This window comes from Ciconia boyciana, chromosome 16 (assembly GCF_034638445.1).
Source record: "Ciconia boyciana chromosome 16, ASM3463844v1, whole genome shotgun sequence".
In the NCBI taxonomy this organism is placed as follows: domain Eukaryota; kingdom Metazoa; phylum Chordata; class Aves; order Ciconiiformes; family Ciconiidae; genus Ciconia; species Ciconia boyciana.
In genome coordinates this window covers 8574876-8593235 of record NC_132949.1, presented here as the reverse complement: position 1 = coordinate 8593235, position 18360 = coordinate 8574876, and the positions used below count along the sequence as shown (strand labels likewise).

The following is an 18360-nucleotide window of genomic DNA, read 5'->3' as shown; positions in this document are numbered from 1 at the left end:
GCCTTCTTTACTGAACAACTCTCACCGCTACATGTCTTCCACGTTGCATGTCTATTTTGGAGAGCCCGACTAGCCCCCAGGTGCTGCCCAGTTAGTAGCAGTGTTAAGGAGGGTATTTCTGGTTGGTGTGTCGACTGGTGCAAACCTGGAGGTGACTTTTTCCCCTGCAGAAGATGAAGCGGGACCTGGTGGCCCAAGAGGACTGTGTACTGAAGCTGAATCGGGGGCTTAAGGATGCTGAGCACAGCTGCAGTGCCGTGCAGAATAACTTCCAGGAGTACTGCCCTGACCTGCCCCGGCAGAAGCGGGAGGTGCAGCTCCTCAATGATCGCTACCATGCTGTCGCGGACCAGCTGGATCAGCGGTGAGGAACTATGGCATCATCTCTACTCCTCTTAGCTAACGTGGACCAGCATTAGTCAGAGTCCCAAGAGTGTGTTCTTCATTGCAAGACCCTGATCCTGACCACTCTGCTGTAATACTGGGGACCAGGTCTGTCCTGCTGTGCAGTTGCCACCTTCCTGTGCACAGCACAGGCTTTGAGCTTCCAGATAGCGGCGAGAAGGCAGTCTTAAGGAGCTGACTGCTGGCCTCTGCCTGATCCAGTGACCCTGCCCAGAGAGACCCTGGTGCTTAACACTTCTCACAGGCATTGCTGCTGGTTGCCTGCCTTTTTTCTTTCTCTCATCTCCCAAGTTGTGTTCATGCTGCAGTAGCAAACCTGCTGTGCAGAGTCGTGCTCCCCACTCAGGGACCAGTTGTCACCCTCTTGTTTTTGTTATCTTGGCGTTCCTTGTGGTGATGTTCTCACCATAGTGTCTTTTTAGGAACTTGCACGTGAATCTTTGCCCTTCCCCTTATTGTTTCTGTTCACCTTTGTGCTGCGCAGAGAGAAGACCCTCAGAAATATCAGCCTTGCCTACCAGCAGTTCCAAAACTCCAATGAGAACCTGATGTTCTGGATGAACAACCTACCCAAGCACCAAGTGAAGACCACTGATGGGCCAAGCCAGATCAATTACAAGCTGCAGGCACAGAAGGTGAGTTCCAGAGCAAGCGTCTATAACCTGTAAAGTTACAGGGATGGGGGATCTTCCTTGTGAACGATATGCAAAATAGTACCAACCAGCTCGTAGCCGTGTGCTTCACCCATCACAGTGAATGAACTAGAACAAGGAGACAATGGATTGCAGCCCACAGATGATGTATCTTGCCCCACTGCGTTCATCTACAGTGCTGGTGTCCTCATCTACGCTAGTCACCCCTGGGTTGATATCCTCTCCACGGAGAGGACACGCCCAGATCCTGAAAGACTGCACCTTGGGCTGAGATGTTGTGTCTAGGCCCTGCGTCTTTCTCTCCCTGAGCAGATCCTAAGCTGACTAGCTCAGATGATGAGATGTGAAGGTCTCTGTGTTGGCTGGTATTTATCTCATGATAAATCAGTGACGCAGGTCCTGGGCCAGTGAGAGTGCTGCTGAGATCCTGTAAAGCGTAGGAGGCTTTCCTAAATGTCCTTCTGTTCCCACCTTTCCTTTGGTACTAGGCTGAGCTACTGCTCTTGCCTGCAAGAGTATTACTGGATTGCTGTATCTCAGTATGTCCTTAACATCATGTGTCTCTCCTGCAGAGGCTGGTGGAGGAGATCGAAAGCAAGGAGCCCGAGAAGAACGCAGTGGTCAGACTATCCCGAAACGTGCAGTCCACGCTCAATGTATGGCTGGGTTTTCCCATGTAGCGCTCCCTTAGCGTCTCACTCGAGAGATCCCAACTGATTCTTCTCTTTCTGCTCTGAACAGGACTATGAACTCCAAGCAGGCAAATACAGCTCTTCTCTGGACCCTACCCTGACTGACTTTGCTGCAAAGAGGCTGCGTGTGACCCCCCTACAAGAAAGCATCCAGGCCCAGGTAAAATGTTAAGATGAAGGCATGGAAACCGTTGTCTGGCTCCTTACCCAAGCCTCATGTGCTCTGCAAGGCCTTAATCCACTCTTACAGCCACAGCTGATCATGGTCCTAATCCCAAGGACAAATGTCGTCAGGGATCTCTTTGTCTATGGGGCAAAGCAGCATGTGAGATCCAGAATTAGGGCTGAGTTTTGTACCTTTGGTTGAGATTGCTGATGATGACTCCTTACCATATTGTGTGTGAAGATAAAACTTACAGGGTAGGTGTGTGGGCTTGCACAGGCATCCCTTGATGTAGGTGAATTTGATGTTCTCCTCCAAAACCTTTTATTTACATATTTTCTGCATTTGGAATCAACAAGAATAATGTAGATTGTTACTGTTTTGCCAGATCTCCCTTGAGATTTGAGTGTGACTTGCTATTTAAATATAAAACAGGTCTCTGTGTAGAAACAGCCCTATTTCCAGAAGAATCCAATGCTTTTTCTACGAGTGGGTTTAGAGGAGGCCTTCAAACCTTTGTCTCAGCCCTGCAGAAGCATGGCAAAGAGCAAGTCATTTTCCACCTTTCTGAGTATTACTGCTGAATGGTGTTTGTCGTGTCACATTTTCTCCAAATCTGGGGACCTGTTTTAATAGTGCATTAAAGACTGACTTCCATCTACCTGGGCAGAACAGGTGAGCAGGTGCTGGGGACAGGACCGAGCCAGAGCTCCTGTGTGCTTTTCCCAATTACACCCCAGTTCCCCTGCGTCACCTTGGGCTATTTGCCAACTGCCATCCACATGTGGCCCAAGGTGAATTTGGAAGTCTGGACCCTGTGTAGGCTAGCAGGCATCTAACAGGCATTCAAATAAAGGGGACAGGATCTCCTACATGAGTCCTCAGACCCTGTGTCTCAGTTTCTCTAGAAAGTCAGATGTGAGGACACTAATCCCTGGAATAGTGCAGTACACAAAGTACATCCAGATGAAAGGAGGGGTGGGAGAGTGTGCCTTCCAACAGAGCTGTGTTAGGGTGAGGGGACAGGGCTCTCACCACTGTTTCTTTTTCAGGAAAATGATGTAACCAAGCTCTACATGGAGCTGGCAGCAGAAAATAAACAGCAGCTCAGCCGGCTGGAGTTTGCCAAGAAGATTGTTGAGAAGGTACCGCCTAACAGCTCATGGCAAGATTGGGGTACTCTAGACTGGGGTTTGAAATGATCTTTCCAAAGCTGTCGGCAATCTGCTAAGCCTGGGATCCCCCCGCCCCTCCCCGGATCTCCACATCCAGGTGTGAGAAAGGACAGGAATGGAAACCCCTGTGAGAAAAAGACCACAAGTAACTACAGTTTCACTGACACTGGTCTTAGGTTGTGACATTCATCACCTCTGTGGGCCCTCAACTGTTTACTGAAGCTGTAGTTTATGCTAGGAAAAAAAATTTGAATTAGGACTCTTAAGTCCTGTTCTCAGCTATATCTAATCAATGTTCACAGACTGAGAATTCTAGATTTGTCTGTGGATGTGGTTGGAATTCAGTGCTCACAACCTTCTGGAAACACTTCAAAGCAATAGGACTTTATGCCTTTCTAGGGCTTGATTCACCTGTAGAAAAGGTCTCCTGTCTAGATGGCTTTCATTCAGTGTGCTCAGCAAGGACAAGAGATTAAGCTGGAGAGCTCTGTGATGCTACCATGGACCAGCTGCACAGCAGGGACTGGCCATGTTACCCTCCCTCAGCTGCAGATACAACAAAGCAGCACAAAGCACCTTTGTGGGTTGCTGCAGCACCTCCCTGACAAGGGGAAGACACACTAAGTCAGTTACTTGAGATGGTGGGAATGTGTCCTCATTTGCCATTTACTAGCAGCCTTAGTTGGAGGCTCCCTGGGGTTTCTGTACCAGTTCTGTCTCCTACTGTGCCTTGTCATGGAACATGGAACACTTCAAAGAGTGACTCGGTTTCCCTCCCCCTTTTTTAAAAAAAATTCTTTTTTGTTTTTCCTTTGCAGAAGGAAATGCATGAGGACATTGAAGCTGTACATGAGCAAACCCAGCAATCTGAAAACAAAGCCACAGCAATCAGGGAATCTGAAGGGTTGAAATCGCAGCTGGAGGAGGAAAGGAGGAAAGTAGCCAAGATTGAAGAGGACCTGGAAGAACACAGAAACAAGCTGCTAATGTTGAAGACTCAGAAGCCCATTGAAAGAGTGGAAGAAAAGGAGGTGATAGAATATTACAGAGACCCACAGGTCGAAAGCAACCTGTCTAAGATGGTGCAGCAGATTGAAGAGGAAGGCAAAAAGAGGCAGACCCTGCAAGAAGACATTGAAGTGATAAGCCAGAAGCTTGCTCAGATGGAGAGCGAAAAGAAGGTCATTCCTGCCCAACTCCTCACCAAAGAGATCACAAAAATTGAGAAAGATCCAAGCCTGGATAGCCAAGCAGCCAGTCTTCGTCAGGAGATCAAACGTCTCCAGGAGGAAAGCTTGGCTGCTGCTTCTGAACTTGAGCAGCGTAAGAGAGAGCTGCACATGCTGGAGCAAAAGCAGCCCAATATCCGAGAGAAAGTGGTGGTGAAGGAGCTGATCAAACTGGAGAAAAACCCAGAAATGCTGAAGTCCGTTAGGACCCTGCAGCTACAAATTGATGAGGAATCCTTCAAGAGGAAGTCTGCAGAAGAAGCAATAGTGAAGGTGAAGAACAAGATTGAGGAGGTGGAAAGACTAATTGAAACAGCAGAACCCAAAATTATTGTTAAGGAGGTGAAGCAGGTAGAGCAGGACCCAGAGTTATTGAGAGAGTCTTCCAAGCTTAAAACTCTGATTGAAGAAGAGAGGAGCAAAAACTTGATGCTTACAGGTGAGCTGGGGGAGCTGCAGAGCCAGTACAGTATTGCAGAGAAGCAAAAACCAAGGATAGAGGTTAAAGAGAGGGTCAATGAGATTTTCCTGGTGGATCCTGAAACGGAGCAGCAAATTGCACACCTGAAAAGGGAACTGCAGGAAGTTACTCTGAAAAGGACAAAGATTGACAGTGAAGTGGAAGAGGCCTTAGCAGAGCTCAATGTCCTCAGGTCACAGAAACCAGTAGTGGAGCTTAAGGAGGTTATAGAGGAGGTGGTAAAACATGAGAAGAATCCAGAGATTCTTAGAGAAATTGACAGGCTGAAACAACAGCTCAATGAACTAGTGAACACCAATGGCAGGACCCAAGAGCAGCTCATTAGGCTGCAGGGTGAAAGGGATGAATGGAAGAGGGAGAGATCCAAGGTGGAAACCAAGCTGGTCAACAAGGAAGTAATCCGATATGAGAATGATCCCCTCTTGGAAAAAGAAGCTGATCGCCTCCGTCTAGAGGTGCGTAACATCTCTCAAAAGAGGAGAGCTGCAGAGGATGTGCTCTATGACTTGCAGAATAAATACATGCTACTGGAGAGGCGAAAGCCAGAGGAAAAGGTAGTTGTCCAAGAGGTGATACTGACTCAAAAGGATCCAAAGCTCCGAGATGAGCACAACAGGCTGAGCCGCAGCCTGGATGAGGAGGTGAGCAACAGGCGTCGTCTGGAACGTGACGTGCAACAGGTTCGTGCACTGGTGGAAGAGCAAGAGAAGTTGCTCAACTTTCAGGAGGATCGAAGCAAGAGGCTTGCACTGGAGAAGGAGATGAGACAAACTACGTTGAGAATAAAGGAGCTGGAGGAGAGCCCAGCCCCAGTGCAAGAAAAGATCATTATGGAAGAAGTGGTCAAGTTGGAGAAGGATCCAGTCCTCGAACAGTCTGCCAGCAACCTGCGCTCAGAGCTGGACCGTGAGAAGATGGAAGTGCTGAACTTGCAGAGAGAATGCAAGAACCTGCAGATGCAAATTGATGTCCTGCAGAAAACAAAATCTCAGGAGAAGACCATCTACAAGGAGGTGATTCGAGTGGAAAAGGACAGAGCGCTGGAGAGTGAACGTGCACGCATCTGGGAGCTGCTGAACAGGGAGAGAGGGGCCAAGCAAAAGGCAGAAGAGGAGGTACGGCGGCTCAGGGAGAAGATCGAGAGAGCTGAAGGCATGAAGAGGATGTGGGCTCGTGAAGAGACGGAGCTGCAGAAAGCCAGGAACCTGTCCATCCAGGAGAGAGCCAACTTGGAGAGTGAGCTGCGGGAGCTGGAGAGGCAGAAGCAGCAGAAAGTCCTCTTCCTTCGGGAGGAGTCCAAACTTCTCAACCAACGGACTGAGAATGACAGGCAGAAGAAGAAGCAGCTGGAACATGAGTTTTCCCTGCTGGAGGCAGACATCCTTAGAGAGAAGGACCAGATCTACAACAAGGAGAGGTTCATTCGAGATCTCCAGTCAAGGGTTAACCGGGAAGAAATCAATCATGAGACCCAGATGAGAGAGACGAACCTCTCCACCAAGATCTCTATATTGGACCCTGAGACAGGAAAGGATATGTCCCCTTATGAGGCCTATAAGAGAGGTATCATAGACAGAGGCCAGTATATCCAGCTGCAAGACCTGGAGTGTGACTGGGAGGAAGTCACCACCCTGGGCCCAAATGGGGAAGTCTCAGTTCTCCTTGACAAGAAAAGTGGGAAGCAGTACTCCATCGATGATGCACTAAGGCTGAGGAGGATCACAAAGGAGGAGTACCAGCTGTATCGGGATGGCAAGATTCCCATCTCTGAATTCGCCTTGCTGGTGGCTGGGGAATCCAAGCCTCCCCCGTCCCTCTCTATTGGCTCTATCATCTCCAAATCCCCACTCTCCTCACCCACCACCCACCAAACCCAAAGCTTCTTCCCCCCAGCCTCACAGAAGGGCTTCTGTGATGACACATCCCCCATCGCTGGGGTGTATGACACCACCACTAACACCAAGTACAACATCAAGATTGCTGTTGTGAAGAAGCTGCTTGATCCCATGACGGCTCAGAAGCTCCTGGAAGCCCAGGCTGCCACAGGAGGCATCATAGACCTCATTTCTCGGGACCGTTTCTCAGTCCACAAGGCGATCGAGAGGGGGCTGATTGACAGGACCTACATGCAGAGACTGCTCAATGCCCAGAAAGCTTTCACAGGGATTGAGGACCCAGTGACCAAGCGAAGGCTGTCTGTGGGAGAAGCAGTTCAGAAGGGATGGATGACCAAGGACAGCGCTTTCCCCTATCTGGAGGTCCAGCATCTAACTGGAGGGCTCATCGATCCCAAGAAAACTGGTCGCATCCCCGTGCTGGAAGCTGCCCAGACAGGGATGATAACAGGTGACCTGGCCAACAGGCTCCAGGATGAGTCCAACTATGAAAAAGATCTCATTGACCCCATCACTAAAGAGAAGATAAATTACAAGGAGGCCATGGCACTCTGCCAGAAGGATTCGCTGAGCAGCCTCCTACTGCTCCCAGCCACGTCCGAGGGGTATCAGCGGTACCACCAGGCGAGCCGTTCCCCCAAGCTCTCCCGGTTCAGGCATTGAATGGGTCCAGGCATGTACTGGACCTGGTTCCTTCAGGAGTTCATCCCTTCAAAATACTTCTCCCCACGGAGGCAGCAGCGATCACAGGAATGGAGCGTCTAGCATTTAGGGCTGCATACTCTTCTATCTTAGCTATCTCTGCTTCCCAACGCAGCTTGGTTGTGCGATGAAGAAAGCGTGATCGTGAGCGTGTAAGGGCCTGACACATAGGGGTCCCCGCAGTCCCCCGGGTGCTGCTGTGACAGCAAAGAGGGGTTGATTGTGAGAACTCCACTGGCAGTAGGTAAAACGTGGTTATGCCCAGAAAGGGGGGAGAGCCAGAGTGTTTTCCAGTTGGGTCGTTCTTCTGCATGCAATAAACAAAGAAAGTACATCTCTGTGGCTGTGTTGTGTCTGCAGGCTGAGGCTGCAAAACGGCCGAAGGCATGGCTAGTCCTTCCCCCATGCAATCCTATGCCCTGCAGCCCTATCTACAAAGGGTTTGCAGACTTTTGTTCCCCCTGATCTCACAACACTGAACCCCCTAAGTTTCTTTCTGCATGTGAGTCCATATTTTTAAAGATTGTTATATTTGTCTTTAAAACTGAAAACCAATGGGACTTTGCTCCCTAGTCACGTGGACACCTCTGAAAGAGGGACTTGGTCACCAAAGGGTGCAGTTCCATGATCCCATCCAAGTGCAGGCAGCTACCCCATGGAGCAGGCCCCTGGTCCCTCTCTGGCTGCAGACCACTGATAGTGTTGGCTGTACAATGACTTGGGTCGCTTCACTGAGCTGCTAGCAGAGGAAGCCAAGCCCCACGCAGAACAAAACCAAACCAAACCCTGTTGAAGCAGATGGTTTTTGGGGCTTGTCCTGTACCTGTACAGAGGTAGATGTGTTGCAAGGGAAGGGATGATCTTCAGTAGCAGCTTGATGATGCTTGCAGTCAATGGTGATGTGAAAGTGCTTTCTACAGCCCTTGGCTGCAGGATCCACCCAGCACTACCTGAAAATCTGCACTTGCTATTTCTTCAGGCAAGCTTTCACTCCTCTGTGTAACTTCCAGTGCTCAGCCCTTGCTGAAATGAGCAAGTCCTAACTCCCACATGTCCCTGTTGAGATGAGAGGTGAAATGTTCTTCCCTAGTCTCTACCCTATTCTGGAGAGTCCCCTGGCTTTGTGGGATGAGAAAAATTACTTTCTATTGCCATGAGCTGCTCTTCCCCCTCTCTCAAGGGCTCTTCTAGCTGCCACTGCTTGGGAAATCCAACACCCCCAAAATAATCCATAAGGGTAGAGGTTTTCTCCCTCTCTCTGCTATCAGAGCAGCAGTATAGCCTCTATTTCCATACAGCCTAGTTGGCATTTGAAGTCTGGGCTCCAAGAAGAAATTCTTCCCATGCTGGCAAGCTCAGCACAATCACAGGTCCCATTTACTTTCCTACGGGTAGGTAGTGCTCAGTATTAACAATCTGAGTCCAGCTATGGAAACACCAAGTTTCCAGTCCAAGGACTGCCCAGGGTCTATCCCATGCTCTGCAGGGTCTGTGTTTATTGTCAGGCCTATGGCTGGGGTCTGTGTCAGTCTCAGCTGCCATGATCAATATGAGGCAATTTGTTGGTTTACAATGGGGAAAACTGTTCCACACACCCTAGAGCATCTGGTCCCAGCCTGTTTCCTCTTGGTAGTGCACTGCTGGCACATGGGGCACTGTGCCTCCCCTCCTGGCTGGTCTGGACCAGCAGCAAGGGCTAGAGCTGGGCTGTGATGGACCAGGGGACACATCAGGAGAGAAACCCTGGCCTGGACTGGCCTCCTGCCAGGGCAAGCCCAACAGTCCTTAGAGCACATGAACACAGCCACGCGTGGATCACATCCCAGTGCAACCAAGGAGCCCTGGACCAGTGTGGTTCCCAGCAGTCCTCTGGTCCCAGCTCTTCAAAGCTGCTGGGAGCAGCCTTGCTGTGCTTTGGTTTTGCTCCCCTCAGCTGGCTGAAAGCAGGGAGGATCCATCAGCAACGGGGCTGTTGCCTTTTCTGCAGCTTGGCTCTGCCCGACCGGTGAGTTTGGGGTGAGCCTTCCCCTTGCCCGGCTCCGTGGGGCAGGCTGCTGGGCTGTAGGGCTGCCTTCACCAAGGCCGCTCCCCTTGCAAATGAGATAAAACCACGCTTGTTTTTAAAGCAATATGATGTTCACGTGGTGGCTGTTTCCTGAAGTGCTGATTAAATAGTTTTGGGGAATGCTCTGTAACTAAGGAACTCGGAGTTCTGGTAATTAGGCAATCTGCTAATCATTTTGGATAAAGTACTCCCTAACTGCGTGGTGGGAGGTATTTACCTAGGGCTGGGTGAAGGTGTTAAGAGACAATTAGACGGCTGAGCAGTCTACCTGGCTGAGCAGTCTCCCTTGAAGGCTGGTCTGCCTTTTGTTTCTGAAAAAAAACCACTAACAAATCCTTTTCTTTGCTGTCAAGTGGTCCTCATCTGCTGAAAGCAGCTCGCATCACGTCCTCTTGATGTGTCCATAGGAAGCACCGCACAGCCGTGGGCGAAGCTGCCTGGCAGGGTTGTGAGTTGCTCGGGAGGAGCCAGGTAGTGCTTTTCCTCCCTTCTCAGGTATGGGATGATAGTGCTGCATCGTGGCTTTCCGGGAGAAGTTATTTCAACACAGCTGTTGTTGGTTCCCTGTGCTGGCAGCGGGGTTGGGTCATAAATGTTTGAAATTCGGTTTGTTGCTTCATTTGGTTGGGCTAGATAAGCTGTAGTAGTTTTGTTTATGTTTCTGGACTGGATGAATGTCCTTGGTATTTATTTCTTAATGCAAGTCTTTTTAAAAAGAAAACAACTCTTCTGCAAACAGTTTGCCTGGTACAACATGAGCATTTGTTTGCAGAGAGCAAACAACAGAGCATTGTCTGTACAAAATGAGTTGACTTTAGAACATGTATGCAAAGGCAGGGAAATGATTCCCATAGCAGAATTCATTCATGTCTCAGGAATGTGCTCCTGTGAGCTGGGTGTTATCATACAGCGGCCATGAGATGCTGCAGGAGCACAGTAGGGCTTCAGTTTTCCTGCCACATGGCTCTCGAGGCTGCTGTGTGAGCCCAGCTGCCTGCTCTCCCCTGCTCAATCAGAAAACCATCCCTCCTGAACTCAAGCAGGTCAGCTTTTTCCAGGCAGCTACCCCAGCATAACTCCTAACAACAGCTTCAAAAGCAAAGCACCCCCCACCTGCCCCAAAAATTTGTGCAAATTGCAGAGGTGAGCGAGCTCCCCAGGTCCTGGTGGCTTCTAAACCTGCAGGGGAAGTACAGCCCAGTGGCGTGGCAGGACCCAGAGGGAGGTGAGCAACAGGTCCCAGGGGGTCTGTCAGGAGGTGCAGCTGCTACGGTAGGGATGAGAAAGATCTTTTTGATGTCAGGAATTAAGCAGAGCCACCCACTGCCTTTTGTTGGGTGGGGAGAAGGAATGAATGATGGAGGAAGCCAAAGGACAACGGAGCTTGGCTTGAGACAGGCAGGTCTTGGGCTGGGAGGGGCTTTTTCAGGAGGGACTCTAAAGGCTTCTCTCCCCTGTGCAAATTCTCTGGTATCCAGTAGGTGGGGAGGGAGGTTTGTGCTACAGCTGTGTGTGCAGATGCCTCTCTCCTTTACTGCATTGTTTATCTGTCATGAGACTCTAGGAATGTGATAGCTTTTGAGAGCTGTCAGGTTGTGCTGAGATCAGTTCATAGTTATTAGGAGGGCACATGTGTGAAAAATAAGAGTGCAGAAATTTGGCTCCCCTAAGTTAAAAATCTGTCTTTTCTGTATTTAAGTAAGTAGAATATAACTCCAAACTGTTTGTGGCAACCTCTGATGGAAAGCAAGTCCACCTTACCATACCGAGACAGCACTGGGCTGCAGAACTATCAGCCCCTTGTTCCACAGCAGAATCGAGAGCACATCCCTGCACCTGCCAAGGATTTGGGCTGGAAAGGATAAAAGAAAGAATGCAGGAGATGATGAAGGGAGAAGAGCTCTGTGGAAAAAAGGACCAGCCGGACTGTCCTGCGTCACTGGCCTGATAGGCTGTGCCAAACAATAAACAACCTGGTTTCTGAACACATAACAAGCCTTTATTTTTTTCCTGTACTGAAAGAAAAGAAATGAAGATGTCAAAACCACAGCAAAAGTTAGGGACGATTCTCCAAACACTTGAACAGCAAAAACACTTCCAAGACAATAAAGCAAAGGAAACGGCATGACATCTGGACCACCGATGGAAAGCCAGTGTTTTAGCTGTTACTGTTTCCAGCCATAGGCAACAAGTGCTTCATGCTAGCTGGATCTTTTGGCTTCTTGGTCCCAGCTAAGGCACAAATTAAGACATCTGATAGTGCTCTTCAGCTTGTGAAACAGCAGAATGTCAGCTCTGTTAAACAGCTCAGATTAAACAACTTGTCTAGTGCTGACAAGCCCAGTCTTTGATAAGAGCAGCAAAGGACTGAGCAGAGAAGCGCTCTCCTACCCAAAGTGGAGCTCCAGCACACCCTGGTGTCAGAAACTGCCACCGACAGACCTGGGGATGGCTCCAGTGCTGGAGAGACAGAAATCTGTGTGTCACCTTAGGTCGCTGACTAATACAAGGACAAACCTCTGAAAGATGCTCTCTCATCTACATTTCAGTGTTTTATGCTGATAACCACCACTCCCCCCCCCCCCCCTTTTGCACATGACCTCTTCAAAACAGCTCTACTAGCTGTAACCTAGACAAACTTTCCCCCAGCAACAGGCTGAGAGTCTCTAAATGCAAGAATGTCCCACTCCAGGCTCCTCAGGACAAATGAGACCCTGCGTCCCAGCCAGCCCCCTGCTAAGTGCCCAAAACCAGATCTGCACCACTACCCGGAGGTGCAAGTGCATAGGGAGAGCTGTGTCTTCTCATCTGCAGTGTCTCTGCAGCACACGTCGCTCTTCAGGGCTCCGAGGGCTTCTCCAGAAGAAGTACTGGTGATTGAGGGCTGCCTTGGCTGAGATGCGCCTGCTGGGATCGTACAACAGCAATTGCTGCAAAGAGAAAAATGCAGCAGATTTAGGCTTTCAAAAAAACAAATGATCAATTGCACACGGCTGGGCCCAGATGCAGATTTTGGTCCTGTCTTTTCCCCATTCTGGGCTTCAGGAGTAAGCCACAGCTGAAGTTACCATGGGGATTATGCTAGAGGGGTTTCTTGACCCTCAATGCAGTGGTTTCCTAGAGGAACCTGCACTGACAGCCCCACTTCAGAGCCGGGACTGAGCTCTGTTGGATGATTCGGTGTTTCTGCAATGGCAGAGATGAGCATTACAGCCAGATCAGCTAATGTACTTCTGGGTAGATCAGTCCCAAATATCCCTATTCTTTGTCCAGTTTGAAAAGGTCCTGTCTGTCCCTGGGTCTTGTTCTGAGCCCTCACTCACCACCAGTAAGTCTCTACCATCTCGATCTAAGTTGGGAACAACTTCCTTCATCTCCTTCCTTGCCCAGCGGGGAAAGTCCCCCTTGTAGTCAGGCAGCTGGGTCACCCCAGGCCAGGTCGCCTCGGTGGGAGTGCCCAGGGTGCGAAAGATCCGGAAGAGCTGATCAATCTCAGAGTCCCCTGGAAACAGGGCCTTCCTGGTCACCTGAGGGAAAAAAAACAAAAAAGCCAGTTCCTGCCTTTCCATCAGCTGTGTGCCCTATTTCCCGCTGCAAGCAACCCTTTGTCCCAGCAGAGGCAAACGATCGCGCAGACCAGGGCCATTACAATGCAGCAATTCTGCCAGGCAGTTGCTGGAAAATTGACAGGTGTCTGTCTGCTTGTCTCCAGCTCCTCTCCATGGGTCCGTGCTCCCCTGAGGCTGTCCTCTTTCAGCCAGTCTCTTTGTCTCCAGCTTCCTAACACTGGCTCTTGCAGGCTAGCTCCCTCCCTGCCTACTTGCCCAGGCTCTGCTGATCTGCAGCTCGGGGGTTTTGGGAGCTAGGGCTGGTGCTGGTACACTGCAGGGATAACAAGAGCTCTTCAAAGTGGAGTATGGACCTCTAGCAGATCCACTCTGCCACGCTATGAAGGGCTAGTTCTCTGCAGCCCACTGCAGGGACACCTGAAAGAGAGTCATCTCCTCCCAGGATCAAAATTCTGCAGCAAGACTGAAGTTACCCCTTCCACAAGGACAGGCATCACATTCCCATGTACCTGGAACTACAGCCAGACTGCAGAGGCTTCTTTGCCTTCTGCCAGGCCCCTGAGGGTGCCAGATTTCCTTTTGAGCCCACAGCTAAGGATCAGCTAACCCTCAGGTTGGGCTTTCTGTAATACACACCCCAGCACAGGGTGGGACCACAGTATCACAGATGTTCTGCATCTTGTCCCTCCTTCCCCACTTCCCATTGCAGCTGCATCCTCCCTGCTCATTAAAGAGACTATTTAAACCCATTCTACCATTTCTGCAAAGATGCAGCCGATGCTCCAGATATCCACAGCGGTTGAGTAGTATTTGCATCCCAGCAGTATTTCAGGGGCTCGGTACCACAGAGTCACCACCTGGTAAGGAACCAACAGACAAGCTTTCTCTAGTTTCCCTGGGTGAAATTAGAGGCATGAGATCCTCTCTTCTCAGCTGTAATGCAGCAACTGTACAAATCAGAATGTGCCAAGGCCACGCTGAATTAACAGACACCTTAGTGACAGCAAGGTTGGGATTGACAGATCATTCTTCAATAGGACACTCTGGAACAAATAAATATACCCTATGCAGAGAAGATGGGAACCCAGCTTGCAGGCAGGCTAGGGTAGAAGCAGTCAGCACGCTTTGTGGGGACATGAGGTAACCCCTTAGCTGCGGGTTAGGTTAAGAGCATGTGTCTGGGCACAGCTGTGCCTCAGCTATGGATGAGTAACTTGTGATGCTGCTGTTGTTCATCCACTGTGGACTGTGTACCCCACTCTCAGGTGGCAGGGAGTCTCAACAATACCTCGTGAGTGTACGTGCGCAGGGGGACTCCGAAAGCTCTTGCCAGTCCAAAATCAGCCAGCTTGATTGCTCCTGCTTCGTTAATGAGCAAGTTCTGCGGCTTCAAGTCCCTGTGGATGACTCTGTGCGAGTGGCAGAAGCTCACACCCTGCAGCAGCTGGAAAAGGTAGTTCTAAGGAGAGAAGAGATTTCAGACAAGGCCACAATGAAACCGCTTCGAAGGTTGGATCATGTGAACCAACACACTTTGGATCATTTACAGACCTGAGTGGGAAAAAAGGCCTTGCTGTAAGGCAACACCAGGCTTGCAGGCCCCTACGCAGAGATGCACACAAACTGCTCCCACCCTGCGTGGGGACAGAGAGACTCCAATCCAAGCAGTGGCAGTCCCTTCCACCCATCCATTACTCTGTACAAGGCAATTAGCAATAGATCCCTCAGTTGTCCTCTTAACAGCAGTTTGTTCTGCAGCGAGATGGGCTGAAGAGCCTGGAAACAGCTGGGAAACAAATGTGCTGAGCAATAGTGCCAGGAGGTTTTCCTAGCTGAAATGTTTGAGATCTGAGAGGTTGAATGCCTCCAGCCAAGGATGACTCTCTTCCAGATGCAGTCTGGGTAAGAACAGCTCGGTGCTGGCTCTGCCCAGCAGAAGGCAGCAAGGACACACACTCTCTGCCCTGCCTATTAGTGCTCCTTCCACACTGTACCTTGACCAAGCTTAAAGGAAGCTCTCCAGTTCGGGATGAGTCCATGTATTTCTTCAGGTCCTGATTCAGATACTCAAATACCAGATAGAGCTTCTTCTGGCTGTGTATGACATCCAGGAGCCTGCAAAAGAAGTGCAAGCACTCCTCCCTTCAGTACCTTTGTGTGGGAATCCATGCTATGTAGGAGTGTTAGTCTCTTACAGAGTGTGTGGGAAGACCTTCTCCAGACCTTTGCCCAAACGTATCCAAACATCCCTCCTCCCACAGATGCCTCTGCTCTGTGAGTCCTTTGCAGTAGAGAGAGGCAGATATAAAAGCAGCATCTAGTATGAGGTGGCAGCAGCTTGGACCAGCCTGTGTTGCTGGAGTAAAGCGGCAGTGCTGTGGGCTGTTGCTGCAAACCAGGGAAGTGCAAGTGATTCCTGCATTTTCCTGTTTATTTTGCTCCTTTCTGTGTAGGCAGGGAAGGACTGGAAGGTCCCTCTTGCTGCCTGTACCTAGAGCTCCCCATGGGGATGAGCAGGAGATCATCAATATGCTGGGGGGGAGGGTTCATCCAGGTCTTACCTGACTATGTTGGGGTGCTTCAGCTCCTTCAGCAGTGAGATTTCTCGGATTGCAGTGCTGGGGACACCCTCTGTCTCCCTGCGGCAGAGACAGGCTGTACAGCACCCCATCCCCCAGTGGGATCCCACAGCCCATTGGGGTCCTGTGTCCCTTCTCCCTTTCATGGTACCCCATTGCCTGCCCAGGGGAGGGTCTCTCACACCGGGTGCCCCGGGTTTGGGATGGAGTTGCATGTGGGGCAGCTGGGGCAAGGCAGGGGGAAATGGAGCTGTGGGAAAGGAGAGGGAGGGGGTGACCTAGGCAGTGCAAGCTGTGGGGTAGAGCTTGTTTGGGAGCACCTGGGGGCACATTTGGGGAAGCAACGGTTTAAATGCTCAAGCCTCGCTGTTCGGAGGTAGGGGAGATGAAAGCTCTTTGCCCCTCAGGCAGCCACCTCCACTGTCCTGAGGGACTGCCATGGGGTGCAGTCCAGCCACCACGGCCCCTGGTCCACACTGACACCCCTCATTGTGGAAACAGCCCAGGGGAACAGTAATAAGCTTTTATCTGCCCAGTCCCACCTGAAGGGGTTGAAGTTGGCCCTGCCGGGAGGCTGAGCCTCACCAGGCCCCGGCACCACACCCCTGAGGGAGAGGCCACCTCCCAAAATGGTGGCTACTTCCCCCTGCCCTGGGCCATGGCACCAGGGCCAGGTAGCACCATGTCAGGCCCTAGCTGCTTGCATGAGCCAATAGAGACATTGTTTTCCCTCGTGTCAGGCTTTTTTGAGCCTCTTGCACCATTTTGGACACTGGGCTGGGCTCAGGGACCCCCTGCTCACTCCCGTGGCGGGGCTGGGGCACTGCTAGGCTCAGCTGGCGGCCATCTCCCCACAGATGGCACTGCCGGCCCCAGAGGAGCCATTCACCTTCCTCGCCCCCCTCTCGCCTCAGCACCCTATTGCTGCCATGCTGAGGAGGCAGCTGGCCTGGTGCCAGGGCAGGCTGGGCAGACACTGCGCTGGGCCGAGCCATGGCAGCCCCCGGGGCCAGGGCTTTGCCTCACTCACGAGTCCAAGCGGATCTTCTTGAGGGCCACCAGCTGCCCTGTGCGCTTGTTGCGAGCCTTGTACACCACGCCATAGGTGCCCTCCCCGATCTTCTCCACCTTCTGAAACACTTCCTGGAAGCTGTCCATGGCACTGCCTCAGCCTTGCAATGGCAGTGGGGGTGGCTGGCACTGCTGTCTGAGGAAAAAAAATAAGAAGGGGGGAAAAAAACCCCCACACGTGCAGAAGCGTTTGCTCTCCCTGTGTGTCACCGGTGCTGCTTTCGGGGTCTGGGTCCCCCCTTGCTGCTCCCCCAGCACAGGGACCTGCCTTGAACTGAGGCAGCTGTAGGCAGGCAGGGCTGCCTGGGCACACTGGCGGGTCTCTGGGGTGTCTGGGGGTCTTCAGGCAGACCCAAAGAGCCAAACACACTGTGCACCAACTGCCTGGGACCAGCTGCTTGCAACCAAGGTTGTGGAGTGCGTTGGCTAAAGCAAAAATCGAGCAAAATGGATGTAAAGAGGTGCTTTGAGTCTGCAGGAAAGGCAGCAGGGACTGCACAGGCCCAAGGGAAGCTCTGCAGCTCCAGTGCCTGGCGTCAAGGGGATGTGGTATGTAATTAGGGTTCCCTGGGACACGCTCAGGTCAAACACACAGCAGAAATGTCTTTTTTTTGTTCGGGTTTTGTTTGTTTCATTTTGCTTTGGTTTTTTGTCTTGTGCAATTGTCCCTTGAACCTCCCCACCGTGGGCTGTGCCACTTGGTCAGCCTTTTGGAAGATGTCCTTGGGGGAAGGATTAATCATTGACTTGACAGCTGACAGAAGACAAGATTAAAAAAATATTATGCATTGTGGCACCAAGAAAGGTAGAGCCACAGGGACTGTCTTCTGGAGGGCTTGTGGGCTCCATGTCTCTGGGTAGACACAGCAGCCCACTGGCTGCGTGGGTCCATAGTGCAGACCCCAGTTTTTAGGTGACCTAAAAAGGACTGATTTGGCCCATTGCTGAGCCACCAGCTCAAAATCTTTTTTAAATTGATCCAAATTTTTCCAGTTTGAAAGAATCAAAGTGTGGTTGCTCTGTGGCTGAAGAGGGATCCACACGGCCACGGCAAACTCCTGTGTGAGTTCTTTGGTGGCTTGCGAAGGTTGAGTTTGCACTCGTGTCTCCATGAGTCATTGCCAAATTTGCTCTCGTCTTCCTGGCTGGTTCGGTTTGTGGGTTTTTTTCCATAACACTTGTAGGAACCTGGTATTTTGGATATTTCCAGTCCTGGTATCTTCGATACTCCCAGTGCTGGCATCTTGAATATTCCCAACTCTCTGGCAAACCTGGCCATTTGGATTAAATTTAAGCATGGGGAGGAAGGTAGGAGAACAGACAGGAGAAGAGGTGTAAACACAAACACATCATGACAGACTAATCATTGTCTCTTACAAAACCAGGTTAAAATCTTGCCTCCTGGGAGCATGTTTTTTGGACTTGCGCTAAACAGAATGTGTGCCGAGGCAGGGCTTTTGGATCTCCATAACTGTGTGAAGAAAAACATAAAGGCTAAACTATGATTAATGATTATAGCAAGCACTGTCATTACTGAGCCATCTCAGGCCCTTGAATCAAGCCTGCTGGTAACAGGGGACTTTGCCAATACTTGCTGCATTTCGATCTCCTGCTGTGCATTGTACAGCTTTAGTCCTTATTATCAGAACATTCCAGCAGAGAATCTGAGCAAAAAGCAGAA

General features: G+C 50.7%; 2 protein-coding genes across 5 annotated transcripts in view; one reads left to right on the top strand and one right to left on the bottom strand.

Annotated features, from left to right (window-relative positions):
• The window catches only part of EVPL (envoplakin), a 36313-nt gene extending 28601 nt beyond the window's left edge, over nucleotides 1-7712 (top strand). For all 3 annotated transcript variants that reach the window (XM_072880873.1, XM_072880872.1, XM_072880874.1), the window contains 6 exons: nucleotides 171-364; nucleotides 890-1040; nucleotides 1631-1714; nucleotides 1800-1910; nucleotides 2966-3058; nucleotides 3907-7712. In XM_072880873.1, the coding sequence (XP_072736974.1) occupies nucleotides 171-364; nucleotides 890-1040; nucleotides 1631-1714; nucleotides 1800-1910; nucleotides 2966-3058; nucleotides 3907-7356 (4083 nt within the window). In that variant the 3' untranslated portion in view covers nucleotides 7357-7712. The remainder of the gene's footprint in view (nucleotides 1-170; nucleotides 365-889; nucleotides 1041-1630; nucleotides 1715-1799; nucleotides 1911-2965; nucleotides 3059-3906) is intronic.
• Nucleotides 7713-12076: 4364 nt separating this feature from the next.
• CDK3 (cyclin dependent kinase 3) lies at nucleotides 12077-17946 on the bottom strand. Of its 2 annotated transcripts, XM_072881680.1 has the most exons (7): nucleotides 16639-17946; nucleotides 15591-15668; nucleotides 15024-15144; nucleotides 14318-14488; nucleotides 13785-13886; nucleotides 12784-12987; nucleotides 12077-12390 (listed from the first exon to the last, which is right to left on the bottom strand). In XM_072881680.1, the coding sequence occupies exons 1-7, from the start codon at nucleotides 16764-16766 to the stop codon at nucleotides 12265-12267; spliced, it is 930 nt and encodes a 309-aa protein (XP_072737781.1). In that variant the 5' UTR covers nucleotides 16767-17946; the 3' UTR covers nucleotides 12077-12264. The 2 variants fall into 2 exon arrangements, 1 of the variants encoding a protein (XP_072737781.1); XR_012045437.1 differs by lacking the exons at nucleotides 12077-12390; nucleotides 12784-12987; nucleotides 13785-13886 and having other exon boundaries at nucleotides 14431-14488; nucleotides 14581-15144.
• Nucleotides 17947-18360: the final 414 nt, after the last annotated feature.

Excerpts from the sequence above, each read along its gene's own strand:
- CDK3 (XM_072881680.1), bottom strand. The coding sequence starts at position 16,766 with ATGGACAGCTTCCAGGAAGTGTTTCAGAAGGTGGAGAAGATCGGGGAG. Across the intron at positions 14,489-15,023 it reads TTCCTTTAAGCTTGGTCAAG|AACTACCTTTTCCAGCTGCT; the intron begins GTACAGTGTGGA and ends TTCTCTCCTTAG. Across the intron at positions 12,391-12,783 it reads ATGGTAGAGACTTACTGGTG|CAATTGCTGTTGTACGATCC; the intron begins GTGAGTGAGGGC and ends TTCTCTTTGCAG.